The 22,164-nt window shown below is 40.9% G+C and overlaps 1 protein-coding gene across 1 annotated transcript in view; it reads right to left on the reverse strand.

Moving 5' to 3' along the window:
• Positions 1-1,742: 1,742 nt before the first annotated feature.
• fto (FTO alpha-ketoglutarate dependent dioxygenase) overlaps positions 1,743-22,164 on the reverse strand; it is a 139,815-nt gene continuing 119,393 nt past the window's right edge. The window contains exons 9-10 of the mRNA XM_008405567.2: positions 7,280-7,420; positions 1,743-5,508 (exon numbers count right to left, since the gene is read on the reverse strand). Coding sequence (XP_008403789.1) covers positions 5,502-5,508; positions 7,280-7,420 — 148 coding nt within the window. The 3' untranslated portion in view covers positions 1,743-5,501. The remainder of the gene's footprint in view (positions 5,509-7,279; positions 7,421-22,164) is intronic.

Here is a 22,164-nt window from a genome sequence, read left to right on the forward strand (position 1 = left end):
TTGTTCTATCTTCCTAAAATGAATAAAAAGCTCTCTCTCTTTCGTCCTAGGTGTGGATTGCATGCGTGTGTGTGCGTGTGTTAGTGGGTTGCTGCATGGGGAGAGGACTGACGATATCAGAAAGTCCTTTCATCCATTTTAGATGAGATGCAGATGACTCAATTATGCTTGGCCCTGACATCAAGACCACTCGGCGGAGGAGCTGCTAACGTTGGAAAACGATCCATTTAATCCCACTGATATGAATGGCGGGGCAATAAGGGGTCTCGCAATGTTAAGAGAGGGAGACAGGTGTGAGTGGGGATGCTTCATCGGTGGTTTGGAGAAACAGGGCTCAGTGGACTGGAATGGTGTAAAAGTGAGAATTCACAATCAGAAACTTTCTTTTTGTTGCTTCTGTGCTTTATAGTTGGCTAAAGTACAACTAATTTCATTCTGAAATAAAGAACAAAAGCTGAACATTAGCTGACATGTAACATTGACTTTGGTTTGGTTCCCCAAGGCAAGCCAGGTGATTTTTGTCATCAGATCAAATAACCCAGTGGAGCAGACCGTTCAGCATACAAAGAATCCCAACTCCCGTGCTCCTGGGATCTGTTTCTACACTAGCCACAGTGTTGCAACTGCTACAAAGATCATCTTTTCAGACAAACTCCAGTGGTAGAAAATTCAACCAGCAGAGATCAATGAGTGTGGAATGAATATGGGGATTGAATGGGAGAAATGGGTCAGCCGTTCCAGACTGGTAATGAAAGAGGGTGAGATAAAGAGACTGAGGTCCTGCAGGACAGATGATATTGCGGCGGCTGGTTACCAGAGCCAGGGCCACAGCAAAGACCCACAAACATGCTCTACATTTGATCAGATTACTGTTTGATCTGAAAGGGCTTTCTCCCTGAAGACCTCCTCTCCACTTTGCAATAAGTGCACACACTCATCACGCCATAGCTTGTGTTCATCAGAGCTGCTTAACTGCAAGGCTTCTGACTACATAAACATCACCAACATGACTTCACCGTCAATTCGCTCTCACTCTCATGCTGAATGAACGGGGGGCAAGGAAGCATGTCAGTGGTGATCAGTTTTCTATCGGCCTATAGGCTGCGCTTCTTACATCCTGCAACTTCAATACTGTAAAAGCAAAAATAGGTATGTTTCAACACTGAGTATTTGAATGTTTATTTATTGGTTTTTAGCGCTACTGTAGCATTTCTGCAAAATAAATTCTTGAAACATAAAAAAAAAGACAATACTTATACTACTAATAAAAATAATAATGCTCATCAGAGAATTTCTCCAGCGTGGTGCAAAAACGTTGTGTAATTAATTTTGTTTAAATGCATCTTGCCAACATAAAATACAAATTAATGTTCTGGGATGGCCAGTTTGGACTGTGGATCCATCCATTTTAGATGAGATGCAGATGATTCAATTATGCGTGGCCCTAACAAAGCAAATAGTTTTACTGTCATTGCATGGCATCAAAGGAAAGCATGGTCAACTTCAGTGTTTTGCACACTACCCTCAAAAAAATCTATCATCTGGTTATCAGGTGGACTGGGAAAGTCCTTAAATTGTATATGGTACCATATGTATTCTTACTGAATACTTCTTGTTTCAAGCTTCTTTTGACAATGATATATATTTTTTAAAAAGTGAAAAGGTCTCTGTCAAGAGTCGAGTCAAAAATAATAATCCAAATTCCTTTAATAAATGGGTTCCTGTATGATAAAATTCCATGATCAAGTAATTAATCCAACTTTATTAGTAGAGCACTTTCATACAGTAAGGTGTAACATAAAGTACTTTACAGAATTCAGTAATACAGAGACAGACATTCAGCCACTTGACACACAACAGAATGATCAAATCACGTAAATAAAACAACTACCTTACAGGCAAAGCAATAAAAAAATAACTGAACGCATGGATAACTTCGGAACAAAAGGCACATAATTATGGTTTATAAAAAATGTTTTTCTTCTGTTTTTAGTATTTAAATTTTATGGTGGTTAATAAATAGAAATCTAGCAAAGAAACAAAATAGACTTTTATGTATCTTGCATAAACAACCCAAAGCTTTTACGAGCTAAATTGCACATGAATAGGAAAAGATTGCACCGGCCCCAGAAAGTGATTCAGATCTTTAACCTTTAGCTGGATTTACAGCAGTTACTTTATGTGCTGCACAGTCTTCATGCTGATGTGAAACTTCTCCGCTCTGCCTCTTTTATGACCTTCAGTGTAATTAACAGTTGCAAAACATTAGGGCTTGTGTTGCTTCACATGTACTCAATCAAGTCAATGTTTTGTTGGTGCTGAGTGGTGTGTGTCTGCGTTGGTGACAAATGAGAGCAGGCCGTCCCACTGCTGACAGCCGCCCCAGAGCTGCGATGCTATCTTCAGCTCTTCTCCCTGCTTCTACAATTACTGCTGCTTCTGTGGCCCCGGGGCCTCTGACACCAGCCAGGACTCCTTGGACACACAATGATCGCACACACAAATACATTACACATGCGGATCAGCTTACAAAAACTCAAGCATGCACATTTTTTTAACAAGTGTCTTCATTTTTGGTATATACAAAATACATTTTAGAGTGTGTAGCTCGTGCACTGATTGCTGCACAGAGCCCAGAACCAAAAGTGTGACCAGGGCTGCCTGATACATTATAGATCTGGAGTAGTTCCTCATTTAACCTTGACTGATTTTTATTCACCAAAATTTTATAATAAATCTACGTTTTGCAGGTGGTGTCTAAATATTTATCACAGGTAAGTTAAAACACATTTCTTGATTTTATTTTATTTATCTAAACTGTATTCAGCCTTACCGCCACAGCCGCACACTGGAACATTTGACTGGGATTTGACCCTAAACCGATACCTTTTCCTCACCACACACCTGGTTATTTTATCTCTCTCTGCCCCTATTGTCGGCCTAATTGAGTATGGCTCGGCTGGCTGGATGGCGGCTGACCCCGGTCAGAACAATGCATACCTGTGGCTCTCACCAGCGCCGTGTAATTGTCTCTTCAAGTGGGGCCCCTTTTTTTAGTTGCCCCCTAAGGGGGGAGAATGCTCCACACTCATCCATCACTCAGTCACTCAGCCACTACAGGAAGTAGTTAACACAAGCAACCTCTGGGACAGCAGCTGGTAAAGGGCGGGGCGGTGAGGTCTCAAAGTGCAATTGAGAATATTAGCCGTCATTTCTTTTACTGGGAGAGACATCGTTCAATCCATCTGTCCACGAGTCAGTCGGAGGAAAGTTTTTGCTGACACAGCAGCTTTTCTCGGAGATAAAAGAATCAGCAGGTTATCTGATAAAAATAAAGGAAAGGAAAATAAGCTCTAGTGCTCACTCAGGGGTATCGGGAGGTTTCTCCAAACACAAAATATAGTATGGCAAAATGTTAAGGGATGCAATATTAAAGATACTGGCACTGTTTTAAGTTGTAGCCCATTAAATCAGCAGAACATATTCTCCAGTCATTGACTTGCAAAAGGCTTCAGATCCCTTTAACTTTTACAGATTTGTTCCCGTTACAATAGACAAACACAAAGTACAGAGACTGTAACCTTTACTTAACCAGGTATGTCTCAATGAGATTAAAAATCCATTTTTCAAGAGAGAGCTGCACAAGAATGTTTGCAGCACACCGACAAATCAAAACCATATGAACTCCATAAAAATACAATATTGTATTCACATTTACTTGAGTACATTTTTGAGACATGTTCTAACGTAAGACTTCTTTTTTGCACACAAGTTACATTGTTCTAATGTTATCTTTTATCGGCTAAGCCTGCATACATTTGTTAACTACTATACGTATTGGTTTCAAAAGATTTAGGCTAGGAAATATGATTGGAAACATGATTTTTTATGTCTGCACCTATTTTTGTAATGAACAGTTTGTACCTGTGTGCTGTTACTGGGTAGGAATACAACTTTCAAAAAATGAGAAGGATTCAGGCGATTGGATAAAACACATTTCTTTTTTATTTACTGCCATTCCTACTGCTTCAGACATACAAGCTGAGGCGCTGGGAGCACAGAGTGATTCAAACAAGTCAACGCCGCTGCTGATCTACAAACCAATCTCCCCGACAATAACAAACAACAAAAAGCGCTGAAAGAGAAGAAGTAAGAAGAACAGCGTTTGGCAACCATTAACATCTTGGAAAAAACCTTAGAAGTAAAAAAAGGAGTGCATTTTGCATTTTTAATAGCAAACAGCATCTCTACTTCATCATGAATTAGAGAAAAATAAAACTAGCTGAGCTGCTAAATCACTTTGAGGTCGGCCCTCTTCCTCAACCCGTTTTTGCAGCTTTTCTGAAAGTGGATTTTGTCAGAAGCTCCGGATCTTCCCCTCGCTCTCTCGGATGGCCCGCAGCATTACAGGGGAACGTGGTGCTCTACACGCTTTAAGAGTAATTAAAAGCGACTGAACAGCTGTAATTATGAGAAACGGCGGTTGTGTTCCGGGTCATTCTATCAGAGCTGCCTTTCATCAGAGCAGAGGAAGAAGGGACTCTTCTGCAGCTCCCCGTTTCTTCGTCTTCAAGAACAAACAACTAGCAGGCGTCCTGCAGGGCTCACACACACCATCACATTCACACATTCGCGCCTTTATGTAGGCATGTGGGGGAGAGAGCGTGCACAAAAAAAAACACACACACAAGTCAACAACCGATCACATGTATAGTCGCATTGGTAAATGTACACACACACGCATACACACACACACACACACACAAAGTACATTCGCAAAGCAAAATGGCACAAGCACGCCACTGCACCACAAACACGACACGTTCTTCATGTTTTCCACCGGATGACATTCAGAACTTTCTTATCATAGTCTCTCTTTGGTCTCTTCAGGCTCATTCCACTTCTGAACACAATAAAACGGGGTTACACTATACACAAGTGAAGAATGCGATACCATGTGACCAAAGTGAGTTTTCTTACCAATCTATACTGTATCATAACACTGTGAGACAAGCAGAAAGCATATATGGATGTACTGTACTGTGACTACCGAGGAGTCGATCCATTGATAAAAGCATGTTCGGATTACGTGAGATTAAGCAACAGAGTACACAGAAATAATAAATAGTTACACAATGTATGCCAACACTGAAATGTAGGTTCCACGTATGTTTTGTTAGACCGTTGTGATACTAGTAGCTCAATGCTAAGCTCTGCGTTGTTAGCATGTTACTGAAGCACTACTCTGGATATAAAGGTGGTGGTCTGGTCTTTGCTCCCAGACAAATCCAAGTTGGAGCGACCGGAATGCCAGTATCGGCAGGGAAAGCGGTGGGTGAAAGAGAAGGAAAGGGTGTAGATGCCCCAATCACAAGGAATCCAACCATGATGGAATCACAATAAATGTAGCATCAGTGGTCAGTCTCCTCAAACTGAAGTGGGGACCATTCAGAGAAGCTGGTGGGTTGATTTCTTTCATCCTTAGTTCCTTTATCTGTCCTTCACATCCTAATGGAACAGAAACAAAACAATAAATATGAAATATTTATTCATGTGAAAGACTAAGGCTGAACATGGAATCATTGAATTTATTAAGCTCTCAATTATAGTTTAAAACAACAGTGGATGCACATTTTCTTGCAAAACCAATGAGCTCAATTTTGTGTGATCAAAGAAGAGTTTGCAAATATTGAGTCACTAGGTTGTGCAAAGTTGATACGGAGCCATACCAAGAAAAAACATAAATTGAGTGAAAGGTAATTCTAAAATTTTTTGTCTTATAGTTGGGGTCGGGTACAAGTACAAATATGCTGCACTTTTCTGATTTCATTTGAAAAAACAGTTTTCTAAGCCATGCATCGCTTTCATCTATAATGGAACGCATTTTTATTTTTATTTTGTGGTTGTAATGTAATTTGAAAACAAAGAGAAATAGACAAACATGAAATAGACATCATGAAAGTAGAGGACTTTTGAACTGGCTCCATTTACACAAAATAAACTCAAATTTTGAATCTTAAACATAATTTTGTTCACAATTTGAAGCAGGTGTGTCTGTTGGCTCAAGCTGTATGTGAAGTGACCAGTTCAAGTTAGACTTTTAGGGCTGTAGGAATCTCTGCGCAGAGTGAAATAGTGCTGCTAAGACTCGTGCTTGATTTTTGTTTTTTATTTAAATTGTCCTTTTGGGTCTTCATAATGACCATAAATGGCCATTTGTGTTGCTAGTGCCTTGAGCAAGCCTTTCAGCTGTTCCCACATCGTGTGCTCCACATGTACGTTTCAGTCTCCATGTCATGATTGACGGTTCACAAACTGCTCTAAATATAATCACATCAGTTATTGCGTGTCTGTGTGCACGTATTTATGTAAAACACTGAATAATAATAGCTGGTCTATTAACTTATAGAAAAGTGTTAAATAAACAGGCCAAGCACTTGAGTAAATGGATGCTGAATTGGTGTATTATTACAATCATACAGCAGCAGGCACATGTAATGCAAACCTAGTTTTGCTGTATGAAAAGCCATGAAATAAGTGTCTTTTATTGCTGTTGCATATTAGCCAAATGAAAAAAAAGAGAAAAACACAACCTTTAACTTAAGTTATGAATTTGGGACAAATACCATGTTAAAAAATAATTGATTGGTACAATTACTGACATCCAGAATTATACCTTAAAATGATTGTAACTGTAGAATTATTTTAATTTGTATTTAACTTTAAGTTGAGATTTTCTAGAAATTTTTACATAATTTATGGCTCTATGTTTCACTTTATGTATGCATATTTATGACATAGATATCAGGTTCTTTCAGGTTCCATTGATTAGACTGTAGAAGAACCAATACTTAAATTACCAACATTTGAAGGGAGTAATGGAGGTTAAAAACACCCTCAAAATCTCAACGGGATACTCACCAACACTTCTTTTCTTCTCTAGTTGTGGTCAGTTGGCAGACAGACTAAGCACAAAAATCTGTTAGTGTTGGAGGAGGTGAAGACTGGAGGCTGCAGGTGTGTGAGAAGAACTGACCCGACCCGACTCCAGTTACAGTCAAACAAATGTTTTAGATTTTTTTCTACGTGGATCCCTTACCACTAAAAAAAGGGTTTTAAGATGAGATTGTTTTCCCAACTGAATAAATGCACTCAAATGTTGGATTTCTTAATTTTTGTGTGAGATTATGCTACTGCAATAAAAGATGACTCAGGCAATTTTGCCCATCATTAAAAAATWTACTTATTCAGTGAGTGTGTACATTTATTTTGAGCCCACCTCCACAGCAGTGACTCCACTCTGCTGATGATATCAGCCAGATCAAAGGGCAGAGGCATGCCGGGGTCATCCACACCCCAGAAGGGTCGGTCCACTGGGGCCTCCTCGGGGGGTAACGTCTGCGCCAGACTCGAGTGGCACCTGAGGCGAGAGGACACAGGAAACACACAAAGCCATTAACTCCTCCCTCCCATCAGAACTAATTGGAAGAAACACACATCAGGGCAACAGACTTGGAAGACTTTCTGCTGCTGCGTTCAACAACAGTGAATTTGTTAAGAGCTGGAGATAAATGGAGGATGTTCTATCTCACTTGCAGCTTAGGAGTTTGTCTTTGTCTCTCTTGTATAAAAGAGACTGTAAGCATTTGAATTTCCTGCACTTGTCTTGAACGCTTGAACTGTTTTTGGCAATACTGACACACTTTCAAGCCAGGAAAGCTCCCAGAACCAAACATAGCTGAGACAAATAGGAAAAGTGATGTCAGAACATATTTTCTCAAGCGATGAATGCCTGTGACAGCATAAAAGTGATGATAAGACATGATATCATGCATCATGATTAATGCCCTGTTCATTTCACACTCACCAATAGCCCCACACAGCAGGATGCTTTCATAAGAACATCACTCTCTGTTGCTGCAGTGAGAAACCCCAGCCTCTTCGTGTAACAGCATGATTGTTGTGTGATTAATAATTGGAGGTCATCTGTAATTTCCACAGTATGTTGAACCCCCGCAGACCTCGGCCACATCTTTTGTCAGACCTGTGTAAATATTTACTGCTGTGACTCTGTTGTGCTCTCTGCTGTCACTGTAAATCTGCCCTCCCTCTTCCTCCTGACAGACGAGAGTGACCCCTGACCTGGAGGTGCAACAGGGAGAGGCTGGATATGGCATTTTGTATGTTCCCTGTGTAGTGTGTGCTTCCCGAGCCACAAGGCCAGCTATATTCCCCACTCAGTCATTATGCCACCGTCTGTCATATCTCTTTACCCAATCCACAGACGCCCAACCACCAACACCACCTTGTGGCCACCGACTGAGCGGAGGGCATGAAGGAGACCAAAAGAAAGATATGGGGGTCAGTTATGGATGGGATGAGGGGATGTTAAAGTTGTTAGGGGACAGCCGGGGGCTGCCACAATTTGTTGTAATATATTTTCTCCAGAGCCACTTAATGTTCAACTGGCTCTCAGCCTAAGTGCTGCATTTTTGGTGCGGTTAGCCCTTTAAACGGCTGCTGCATTACGGTGGTGAGGAGCAGCATTAACATCCACTGTCCAATATATCTTTTGGCGTTCTGGATCAGGGCCTGATAATAGCATCTGTTAACATGCACTAAGTACCATTATGTAGCACATCACTTCATAAATAATACGATTAAGCGACCTTGGGGCTTTGCGACGAGCCGTGTGTTTAAATGTTCTCATCATTTATTTAGGGTGCGAATTAAAGGAAGCACCACTTCAGAGAGGGAAGATGAAGACATGGATGGCATACTGATCTCTGCAGTGTGTGAGTGCAAACTGACCCAGACAGCAAACACACATACACACCGTGCGATTCTGCTGACATCGGCTTATGGACACCACAGGCCAGAGGAAGCCATGCTTTTGATTTGGTCTGATTAAGTATTCATGCAGCAGAGCTATGAAAGAACAGCCTTTTTCTGCTGCCCTGAGTCATAATGAAAGGCTACATAGCGTGAAACCCCGACTGGCCACCTTCAACAGAGCTGCTGCATTTATTTGACAAGGGATCTTGCAACATTTGTACGCAAACAGAAGGCTCCTGGTTTACCAGAGATATAAAAGATATAGAGGCTGGAGGACTATCAAAGATAATATAGTGAAGGTAATTCAGCACACACTTTTACACAATCTACCACTGTTTCCCCGAGTACCGTCCCCTGACTGCTAAAATGGAACCAAACAAAAAGTCAATACCGGGCGAGGTGCCTTAAGCTCTCCAGGGCTCTCACAAGATATTCTGTGTAAGCCACAGTGGCGTACAAACAAGGCCCTCCGAAAGACTTTCCCCTGGCAGAGCAGTCCACCTTAAAGTTAAGGTCAAAGACAAAAAGGCGTGCATGTGTGTGTTCAGTGGTGTTGGAAAGGGAGGGCTTTAAAGGAGGTAGAGAACGTGTTTGCGAGTCCAGGCTGTTCCAATGGATTAACCCCAGACAGATATGGGCCTAACTATCCCATCTGGCGCTCGGTCAAGAGAGATTGGCAATACAATCACTCATTTCAATTTGCCCTGAAACCTTATAGCCTGGCAGGCCCCTGCTCAAATGGTATGCTAATGCGAAAGGTATCTAGGACTCCATCGCCTCTATTCCACAGAGGCCTGTACCTCCGTGCAGCACAGTGCACTTGAACTGCGGCTGGGGCAGTAGCTCCACGGCCCTCACTGTAATAAGGGCCCGAGCCCCTTTGCGCTCAAACTAACCACTTTAGCTAAAGTGAGTGTTAATTATGGACAGGCAAAGCAGTCAATAAAAGGTTAATGTAAAAGTCAAAGGATAAATTCCTTTAAGCATTGCATCATTCCACCATCTCTGCGACCAACACACTGCTCACAGGTCTCCTAATCAATACGTTTTACTGTAATGCGCTCCCTATCGATTTCCTCCCCCTGCACTCCATGGTCCGAGCTCCATCACTTGGTTGAATAAAGGAAGGAGAGGAGAAAAGGGGGGAGAGAAAACTGAGTAAATAAAATGATTAACCTCAGTTTCACTTTGTTGTTTCGCTCTCTGAGTCCATCTGAAAGGCTTGTCAGAAGAGTGAAGGGTGGTCCAATATCATCCCTGCCATCAGATCACCCACCGTCCTGACCAGCCAAATCATCAGCATCATCAGTACTTTCAATCTCTGGTTGGTGTGTAATTGTGTAGGAGTACACTCAAGCAGGGTCATACATTAAAAGGCTCTACGCTCTTAACAGGGTAGAAATCCGCCTAATAGACAACATCAGTGCTTCCGACTCAAGCAATTACACTGATAAATGCACAATTGTGTCAGGCAAAGTGAAAAACAACCGAGAATGTAGATAGGAGACAACGCTTATTGCATTATTGCTACAGAAGGTTTTTTGTAATCACAAGGGACTACAGTGCGTGGGCTTCCTGACTCAGGACATCATCATACAAAATGCCAAAATGGTGTGTTGCTTTTTTACAAAAGTCAAAGAAAGAAAAAGGTAAGTGGAGGCAAAAAAGTTAGAGCAGCGCTTGTTTTCCAAGGAGGAGGAGGAAACGCACTGTGGGGTATACTAAATAACCAGGCAATACATGGTCCTGCTTTATGTGATAAATTACACATGAAGCATTTAAACATAATTTAGCAAAATTTTTCAGTATCTGTGTTTGGGCCTCAGTTAATTCCTCTCTCACTTTGCTATTTAAGTTCCGGCATTGTTTGATTTACAAATTAAGCATCGCACTCCCTTATTTGTTTCAGCGTTGGTAACAAGTAAACGTTCCTATTGTCTGTAAGAGAGAAAGCTGACTGATTGAAAAGCCACTGGGTGGAAACTGCAGGAGTGTGGTTGGTGAGGTCATTTTTTCGTTTGAAACTACAGCTGGTATGCATTTGAATTTAATTAAACTTCTACTGACCTCAGTAGCCATTCACTCTACATGTTCATTAAATTTTCCATAAGTGTTTATCGGAAAAAAAAAAAAAAGTAACAATAATGGAAAAAAAAACAACCTTAGGCTTACACCAACTTTGACAATTTATCACCTTATATTTAAATAAAATCTAATTCTTCTTTTTAAACATACATCACTGAAAAAAAATTATATAAGGGAGTAGGTTTATGATTCTTGACACATTCGCCCGAGTTGTCTAACTCTCTATTCCTGACTACAAATTAATGTTATGGAGCCCTGAATCAGCAGCCCCTACATGACTCTGCAATGATTCAGTGCGTACGGAAAATGATAGTAAAATGTGTTGAAAACTTTAACTGTAAATATAAAAAAAATTGTAACAACAACAAATAAGTATTACTTTTTGTGGTTTGAATAAAAACTATTGCTACACACCTTGTCTAAGAGTTTTGTGTGGTTATCAAGAAACATTTTCAGGGTTATGTTACTGTGAGAATCTCACACCTACCCTTGCCTAACTTCAATGAAAGTATGTTTTATGAAGATCAGAACAGATAAAGAAAAAGAAATATTAGACTTTAAATGTGTAACTATAGCTACCCCAGTGGTGTATTTTGTACACAGTACATTAAAGGACACCAGCGGAGACCAATATCAACACTGAACAAAGAACCATTTCAAAAGTATGTGTCCTTCCCTGCCTATGAACTTAACCACCCCAAAAGATAAAACTTGTACAAAAGTATACTGAACATCAATCAATCAGCCTTGCCACTTTTTCATCTGTATTACATGCCTGTGCTGATCAAGGGAAGTGAAATACCTTAGATCACCTGCTTCCTCATGCTCTGCCTGTTTCATCTGACTCGCAAGAAATTTTGCGCAGGTGTGAACTTTTATGGTTTTGGCAGCCTGAGTGCCTGAGAGCTGAGAATGCAATCAAACAAGTCATGAAAAAACAGGCATGTGTCTCATAAATCAGCGTGTCCCTGAAGCTAGGGCATGCAATCACGCTCCAAGGGAAAATGAGAATGAAAGAAGTATATTATCTATGTACTTTTAGTATGCATGCAACATTGTGTACAAAATTAGTGATTTAGCACATCTGCCTCTTATTTTAGGCAGTTACAGTTTTAATGGGTGAAAGACAGACGGGTTGATTGCTTCTAATCCAGGTACTAATCTTGGTATTGTGCAAGATACAAGACAGTCATCCAGAGAGCAGAACCCACGTACTTTTAAGGTTTGAATCTCAGCCTATGCCACCCAGAACTCAAAAAGTCACGTTGAACCCCGGTTTTTGTCATATTGGAGACATTAGACTGACACACAAACCTTTAAATTTAAATTTGATCATTTACTACCATAATTATAGCTTCAAATGTGAAGTAGTGGAGAATATGAACCAGCCAGCAGAAACTAAAGCGTGAGCAGGGCCAGCTTTTAACAGTTTCCTTAAGATCAAGCAAATGCTATTGTGTCTGCAGACGGCTGCTGACTGTACATTTTGTATGTGAGGTGGGCAAGTACCAGGGAGGGAGGGGGGCATGATCAAATGCGTGACATATGTTCCTTTCTTTTTGAGTCCCTCTAAGGAGCCTTGGCTAATAAAACCAACATCTGATGCACTCTTTTTTTCCCCTTTAATTAATGGTTGCGGTAACGGCAAAAAGGGGGCATTAGTAAGAGGGCTTGTTTAAAACCCCCACCACTCCACCCACGTGCCACTTACGACTGCGCTGCTGCTGGGAACAATGATTCTGTCGGAGTGTATGGGTACCTGTGGGTGGGGTAGCCTCTTCCTCAGACTCTGTGAGGTCTCCCCATTGCCAGCTGAAGTCTATATTGCTCATTAAACCACATGAAACAAATAAGGTTCGTTATTGGCATCTTAAGCTAGCTTCAAACCCAGGACTCTGGGTTACAAGGGAGTCTACGGCAAAATCATAGAAGTTTTGTTATACCTTCACAGTCCTCGCCTGTTTTACACCGAGAGTGTTTGATGTGGCCTGGCTCTCTGCCCTGTCTGGAGCTGGATGAACCAGATGTAACAGAAAAAAACACACACACACAAAAGCCAGGTAGACGCTAAAGTCAGCCTTCATAATTGAAGGCAATAAAACACTAGCAGCCTGGAAGTGCAAAGGAGGGGAGCTCCTAAACTGCTGCTACTGCTCTCAAAAACCAGGTGGACGTCTATTAGGTGCTTAACAGCGTAACAAATTACCAAACACCCTGGCCTGCTCTTTCTCCTCCTGAGGGTACTGGATGGAATGTGGCCTAATGTCAACACAGGCGCAAAATTTATGAGAGGACAACTATTGTTCAAATGCAATCAGGTTCTAATAAAAAAAGAAGGCAGGTAAAGGACAAATAGATAGGGTCCTCCTGGCAGTTTACTTTTCCAGCAAGGGGAGGAGAGACAGATCAACCCCTAAGGCTGAAAGAGAGATGGCTTGAGTGTGTGTGCTCAAGGTTGACTCGGTAAGAATGAGAATGATTGTGACTTTTGGCCTTCCAGCCACCTGTATCTGGCTGAAGAGTTATTCAAGTAGAACACACCGCTTAAAGTAGGAAAAAGAAATGAAAGACAATTTAAAAGAAAGTTTAACGTAGTATATCTGTACTGCGATGGGGCGCCTGGCTCTACTCAGCATGCAAACGTGACAAAATACCACAATGAGACATTTGTATGTAAACAGACAAAACTAATTAAACTCTGTTCCGACCAGACACTGAGGTTTTTCCGAATGACGTTCATTTATAAAACCCCTGGGGAGAAAGTGGAGCAATAGGAAGACTTGATGGTAAGGGTAAAAATGGTTACAATCCTGAGAGTGATTAAGCTTTTCCCAGCTTAGAATTACACAGGCTGCAAATCTTACGATGGCGAAGAGGCTTCATCAAGAACATGGTGAATGTGGCAATGGGAGCACTAACTCTTATTTTTTGATTGATTGCCTTTGCTGTGAAAAGTTATTGTGGGAGTGATATTGTAAAATAATATTTTTTTAAAATATTTTATCCTTCCCCTTCCCTTGTTGTTCAGATCCTCTAGGCCTTGTGGGCATCATCTGAACAGTGCAATAACGCTGGTGATGGATGTGGTGTGCTGCTATAGCAACCTAGCCCAGCCCAGCTACTGGACAATACCTGACCGCAGTCACATGATAAGGTCGATCTAACGACGGCACAATTCCCACCTGTCTTCAAGCGACAATAGAGGGGTCGAGCTAACTCAACTAATTATAGTGTATTGTATCTTAAATGGACAAGATACAAGTCATCCTTGTAGCTGCGGGGGATGTGGTGTTAAGTTCTTAAGCCTTTATGTAAAGCAAACTGTGAGACAGAAGCTTTAAACTGTTGCAAAACAGATATCAGGTTTCAGAAATGTGTGTATTAAACTGCTTTACAAGAAAGACAGAGTGACATACAGCAAAGGTTCTGTTTTCCTTTAAACAAAGTATGGGAACAAACAGCACAGTGTTCAATAGCAGGAAACAACTTTGAATCAACATGACATTTTATTTGAACAGCATACAAGTAGTCACTTCATTGCTGACACTCCTTGAGATCATATCAAAGGCTTTGTCAATAAATGACGTTAAATCCTTCTCGATGTGGCAGTCGTAAATTATGGAGCTCATTAGTTGGATGGGTGTAGGCGGAAGTCTAATATGGCCATCCAAATCCCTCTTGGTAATAAAGCAAAAATGGACACAGCCATTTAAAAGTTATTGTTAAATGATCAGGTAAATATTGCCATCCTAGCACGCACAACTGTAATTATTTTAGGTGCAGCATCGGTGATTCAGTTAAAGCTCTTTGAGTCTTCATCTTTTCAACAAACAAAGGAGTGGTGCTGTTCGAGAAAATGTTCACATGCGTGCATCTGCAAGAAGTCAATAACAAAACTACCTTTACTTTTTCTGTTTAATCTGCAAGACAAAATCCTACTGGTGCTTTACTTCCTCAGAAAAGCAACAATAGACAAAGTCCCAAATTCACTCAAGCATAGCACAGAATGTGTGTGCAGTCATGCATGAACTGTGCGTTCGTGCCAGACTAGGGCTTTCTGCCAGGTGTTTGAACTTCTGCATCACCAGGTACTCCTGCTGCGAGAACACAAGTTTTTTTTTCACCCTATTAAGTAAATAGTATAATCAAAGGGGCCTCTGCATTAAAAAACGAAAGGAAAAAAAACGTTGTGAACACCCAGCAATTTGTTTGGAAGAGCAGTCAGGTTAGGCCCTAAGGCACTGCACCAAACACCATTCAAAAGGCTAATGAAGTGAGTCATGGAATGAATACCTGGCTATTCAGTTGACTTGGTGTGTGGTTTTAAGGCTACTTTAAATGTAATAATTCACATTAGATGGCGGATCCAAACATGAGACCTACCAGGTAGGGAAGTGGAGAAACAAAAATAACTTTAGTCGAGCTAAAAAAAAAAAAAAAACCTGAAACGGAACAAAAGTAAACAGCCAAGAAAGTAGATTACCGAGTCAAATGAAGCAGAAACAAACCACACAACACGTCACGCAGAATACAGCACAATTCCCAATGCCAATGCTGTAAGGCATTATGCAATGCAATGAGTTTTCTGAGACAAGGCAATACATGATGTTAAGCTTATGAGAACGAGACAAGACTTTTAATTATTTTAAATATTATAAATACCTAATGTAAGTATTTAATGTAAAAACATAAAGAAAGTAAGTTTTACAAACTTAATTCAATTGCATGTAACAAGCTAACACAGAGCTACATTCTCTTTTTTCCCCCAGTGTARTGAAGTCTAAAGTCTTTCTCCTCAAGTCTTTGTCACATCTCAACTGTCTAACGGCTGACATGAATATTTTTTCACCAGCTGCCAARTCTAGTCTGCCTATAAAACTAACACCAAGTTCTCTTWATTTWAYCCWTAKAGCCAGTTTATCATTTTCAAAGAAATATTTTAACATTTAAATCAAGATAATAAATACAGTAACAAGCTCTTTAAATCCTTTAGAAAATTGACAATTAAACATTCTGAAAAAATCTACCTCTAGCACAATATTTATTTAATGCCAAGGATYCAAAAGAATGCAATCAACAGGCCAGCTTGAGAAGCCTGGTTTTAGTCAACTCTGTCAACACATGGCAAGTAAAGAACAAATSCCTCTATTGCTTCAAAAGAGTCAGAAACAGATAAAACATTTACGTCTATTTCCCAGGACTCTGACTAATACATTACATTAACTTTAACGGACAATATCATGTGTTGACAGCAACAACCTACTGGTTCCCAGGACATCCAAAGTGTGATTTTCTATTCCAACATCTCATGCAATGAGATCTTGTTTGCACCCCTRCATTTGGGGAAAGAACATCAGTTTACATAAAAATGTGGAATGAAAAAAATTACCTGTGAAAAATATGATGTAAAAATAAAATAAAGCCAGATGGTTTAGAGTCAAAAGCAACATTAAAAAAAAACAATGCAGCATAGGCAGCGCAATAATTAAAAGTACAATAAAAGAAAATCAAAATGACTATGAATTCTCATTTAATATGTGAAATGTATTCGTGGGGCAAAAATATAAGCTCTTTCTAGTGACTAGATTTTGACTGCAATCTATCAGCTATGGATTCTAACATGATTTGATGCCACAAAAAACATCAAACAAAAATCAACTCACTATACCTGAAAATCCCGTTTCACCACCTTTCATTATGAAAATACTGATGTGAGAAAGCTGATACTTCTTGGTGTGTCAAAAAAACAAAACAAAAGCCAAAGTTGGTTACAGAGGCTTAGTCTGTTTGCCACAAAGACAACAAGACGACAAAAGCCAAAAGAAGCGCTCAGCGTAATGAAAACAGAGGATTACAAGTCAAGTGGTAACAGATCAACTCTTTATTAGTTTCCTGTCTCAACGATTTTCCCTCTCCATAAACATCCCCACTCTGCCCTACCTATCCCAGCGAGGATGGCTCTTGTTAAATTCTCTGGCGTTGCAACTGATCCCGGGTCAGCTGTGGGGAGTAAGAGAGGGATAACCTCTTTCTGAGCCCCACATAAAACCCAGATGGCTGTGAGGAAGCTCTGATCCAAAAACTAGCTTACAACTCAATCACTGTGGTTGCATCTCCAAGTCCACAGTTTAACCCCCTCTGATGTCAGCCAAGGTCACAGATGCACGCTCGAGAGGCGAAAAGAGCCAGGAGTGAAGTGCTGCCAGAGCCGAAGGAATTAGATCCGGGCTGAGTGGCCCTCATCTGGCTAAGCCCAGTAAGCAGCAAGACTAACAGGCTGAGGCACGGTGGTTTGGGTTCACGCACAAACACACACCCATGCGTTGAAACTTGGGTGCAAACGGACACACACACAAATAGAAATATGGCGGCAAACACACATTGACACACACATACTAACGGAAGGACTCCGAGGGCTACAGATGGCATGCCCTGGGCCTGGTAACAGGGGCTCTGATTGAGCTAGTTTTAGATCCAGAGTGGAAGCTGCCACAACACACGAGGCTAAGGGGTTCAGGGGGAAGACAAAGAACAGCGGAAGGAGTGCGTGAGGCAATGAGAAGAGGAGGTGGAGTCTGACTTCACTACCCTCACAAGGGATTCAGCATTTTTAGTACAACATCAACATGTCACTGCCCATTTGTCCCCTTGCCCTGCTGTGCATGTGCTCCTACCTGTGCATCTTCACCTAAAGCCTACTGCCATACACACACTTCATGAAAACACACTTGCACAGTGGGAGCCAGCGGCCAATTCAGCCATAATTCCGCTTGACTTCCGCTGCCTGACTGGCAGGAGACGGTGAGGGTGAGGACAACAAGCTGTGAATACGGGAAGAGACAGAAAATCATTGAGAACCTTGCCTTTATGAATCTTTGATGAGAGTGAGTGGGGGCTGGCAGGGACTCTGCCTCTGGTTAAATCAGAGCATAGTGTGTGTAGTGTGTATATGACTGCCAACAGAGGTTGAGATGAACAGGGCCTGGACCAGGCCCAGACAACTGAAAACCCCGCAGTCTGGAACATTTGTTCCTGCAATTAGTCTCTGTCCTCCTTGTTCATGTTGGAGGTAAATGGTACTGGTAGTTACCAAAACTACTTTGTGTGCAAGTTAGGGGTATTTTATATTGCTAGTTTTGTAGCTGTSAGTTATTCCAAAGAGTAAACTGTTCAGACTCAACCCTTTTGTAATAAAAAACTATGTTTAGATGGAATAATTCCTTTGGTATAGCAGGACAGATTACTCATTATGTTGGACCTATGAACTCAATCTGTTTATGTATTGAGTACATAAAGAAAGATGATGGTAACATAAATTGAATTCAATTACATTTATGTATAGCACTATTTCCCAACAAATGTCTTCTCAATGTACTTTACAAAAAAAATCATCCGATTCCTATACAAATTAATGTGTTTATGGAGTGCTAGTCATATCATTATCTCAACCTTCGACAACATTAGCGCATGTTGCAAGTTTTTCTAATAATATGTAGCCCTGAATTGCACAACAAAATGTGAAGAATAAAACTGCCTTCACTATGGAGGATAAATAAAATAGTTAAAAAATATATTTAAATGGCCTTAAATAATATTTAAATGTTGTCATCTGATGTGACATGGTKTTCTAGATTACTAATTAAAAAACAAATCAGTTAGCAATTACTAAATCTTAATCTATCTAATGTGAAGTTATTGCACAACAGTGACACAGGTAAATATAATTRTATCCTCAGAATCACACAGCAGAAGTCTTTGACAATGTATCACTTTTATGTCTGACACTTTTGGTTACAGCCTCTATTTTCTCACTTAAAAACAGAACCATTCTGACACAAAATAACAGGTTTGGCTCACTGTCATGAAAAACGACACAGAACTTGAAACAAGGGGAATAACTAAGAACAGATTAAAATGATAAATCATGTCACAATGTCTTGTAAGGATAAACCAGTCTGCAACTCTATGCGTGGGAAGTTATATTACGCCCAAAACCCTCGTGGCGTTCCMGTCTTGCTTTTGTTTGTTTTTACCTTCACACCTGTTCTGACTTCGGACACATGAARAAGCCGAGGATGACTCAGAGGAGGTTGTTTTAATTAAAAATACAAGACGGGTTACAACAACGCTCCCTCTCATCTCAGAAACAGCTTTTTAATTGATGTCAAGCAGGTGCCAATTTTCTTCTCAACATGAGTTAGGTTATGTTACGAAACAAGCAGAGCAGCATAGTAGCTTTATCTCATCTGCCACCTGTGACAGCTCCGAATTCAGAGTCCTCCAGGAAGCTCGGCTCATGTTAATGTGTCACCAACGAAGCCTTTTGAAGACACGGATCATCCGTCTGTCAGCTAGCACTGAGGTAGTGCTGACTGACTTCCGATCACACRAAGGCTTCGCAGTCAAATGAACTGTCTTAAGCTGATCAAGAGTTGCCTCGGCTTCCATCTGCATCTGACAAGTTCAAACTTTATATTTCACTGCAAATGTTGATTTTATTAAAAAAAAATAAAAAAAATAGAGAAACAATTTCAACTGATATTTAGAATAACAGGATTTAGGCTAGAATTACCAGAGTAATGCATGGGTACCTCCTGGTACCCATGCATGAAAGCGAATGGTGGACAAGCAAAGTGTCTTTTCTCATCCACTGGAGCCTCCATTTCTATTCATTCACAGCTTCCTACAGCATTAGTTGAATCAAATAAAAAAGTATGTCAGATTGRTTTATAGGGTGGAAAGGAACGTCTAACAGTGCCCCCTAATGGTTCATCCCTACTTTGTGTTAATGACAGTATGGCATGGCAAAGGAATGTCACCTGACATCAAAGTAAACCAATGTCCAGTGTGTGTTTATAGGAAAGAAGAGGTGAAAAGAGCAGTACTTAGCAGAAAAKCTAACTTGTGGGTTTTATCTACTGGACAAATCAATAGCAGCGCCTAAAAGCAGAGCAGAGTGTGCTGGAAGGGAGCTAGAGGGGCTACCCCTGGCCTGCTGCCCCCCAGGCCCCTCCTGGGGGGGTACCTGTCTGTCTCTTCAACCTCGATTAATTCTGCTTCACTGCTCCCATCCTGCAGCTACTTGCTCACACAATAAGAAATACATGCAACAAGCCTAGATGTGCTTTGAAACCTGCATCCAGGGACATCTTGTGCCATCTTTACAATGAAGTGMAACAAGGAATCAATGCTGTCTTAAATATTAGAGTGCAAGTGCAAGTCTGTATGAGCTGAATAAGAGCTTATTCCAGCAAGTTTTGACAGCTGCTTATGCACATGCAGTGAGACAGGTGCAAAGATTGTTTTCCAGGGCTATGTGGAGGAGCTGCAGAGATCCACAGCTCAGGTAGAGCAATCTGCTGACAGGGCAACATTGGCAAGGCCAAATGAAGTCTTGTTTKTACTTTGCCATAAGTCCTGCAGGGCAACATGTGGGAGAAGGCGTTCTGATCAGATAAAACACAAATCACATTTTTGGCCAATTTGCAAAGTTCTATGTGGCGTCAAACACTAGCACTGCACAGAGTCTATAGAGAGATGAGTGGAGGTAAATAAAGAGTAATATTTGAAAAAACTTTGTTAGCAACAAAAGACCTGAAACTATGRAGGAAGTTCAMCATTGAGCAGGATTCATGACCTGCTGACCCCTAAGCCCCATCTGGGAAGTACCTGTCTGCCTCCTCAACCTTCTGCTTCACTGCTCCCATCCTGTACTGACTTGCTCACACAAMAAGCACATGCATGAAACAAGTCTAGAAGTACCTAAAACAATCATGGAGTGACACTTCATGCCATCTATGTAAAAGAATGAAACAAGGAATTGCTTTTTTTCATACATAAAGTGGTATTTCACCTTATGCAAGTAGAGACTTGCATAAGGTAAATACAAGCAAATTCAGACAAAGCCAGTAAGACATATGAGATACTTGTGCACACGCTGTATTTTCCCTTGACATCCAGTAGTACATGGACCAAATATGGACAAAATACAAATGGCGTCTCTTTGCGGTAGACTTTTACACCAGAGGGCAAAGGGAGCAGCATGTTATGCACAACAGGACACTCCCTCCCCTACCCAACCAAAAAGCCCTAGAGAGCAAGGCAGCACTAAAGAAAAGTAAAACTCCCTAAAAAAAATAATCCGACCTTTCTCCTCATCCCTTCTCCGCTTGCTGCTGCCTACTTACTTTCAATCACAGTTAACATCACAGAACAAGAAGTGGAGGGAAGGGAGGAGGTGAAACACAAGCCTACTGCACAATGCACTTGTCTGGCAGCTGCTTGGTCTGACATTTGAGGCCATAGGGACCTTGTTGAAAGAGCAGATGCTCACTGATGTACAGACGCAGGAACATGGCAACTACACAAGTGGCTGAAGCTGAAAAAAATCTGCACAAACATATGACAGGAAAGAACAAGGGGAAAAAGCTGAGGATGGCAGGCTCACACAGAGATGTGTCTGTGCAGAGGCATAGGTTCAAATACACAATGGGGCAGACATAGTTGACTTATATGGGAAAGACTATGATACAAACATTGTGATGCATGAGTTATACTCACAAGATCATACATCAATTGCACATTATTTTCAGCAAAATACAAATGTTACAAAAAAAATCCACCTTCTCCATGTATAAAAGATAAAAACATAAATTGGCCCACCATGAAAAATAATGGTCCCTTTAAATAAACTGAGAAAAAAACTAAGGATAATTTGGTAGGAAAGCCTACCCTTTATTTAACCCTCTGTTTAATTAATGTGYGCTACATGATAACTCTGGAGGAGATGCAGAGATGTACAGTGGGAGAATCTAATTGGACTTCCAGCAATGTACTTCACAAGTCTGTGCATCGTGGGAGAGTAGTCAGATGACAGAAATATATGGAAGACGGTGCTCAGGCCAAATGAGATGAAAAGGTAATTTTCTTGTCTACATACGGTACTATATGTGGTGGAAAAGACTGAAGGAAAGATGAAATGGCAAGAAAGCAGACAGAAACAAAAGGGGGAAACACAAGATAGAGAATGCAAAGTGAGTGGTACAAAGCAGGGAGCATTATGGTGCATCTCCGGCGCAGAGAAATTCGTTTCCGTAGAAGACCGCGGGCGGCGTTATGGAAATGGGTTGCTGGCAGCTTCTTTGGCTGACGGTAAACAGGATCTTGGTAAGGCATATAGCCTCTGGTGAGGCCCACAGAGACTGGCATCATTACAGTACCATGCTGAACTGCAGTACTCCCACG

The sequence above is a fragment of the Poecilia reticulata genome, linkage group LG3 (assembly GCF_000633615.1).
Source record: "Poecilia reticulata strain Guanapo linkage group LG3, Guppy_female_1.0+MT, whole genome shotgun sequence".
NCBI classification, from domain to species: Eukaryota; Metazoa; Chordata; class Actinopteri; order Cyprinodontiformes; family Poeciliidae; genus Poecilia; species Poecilia reticulata.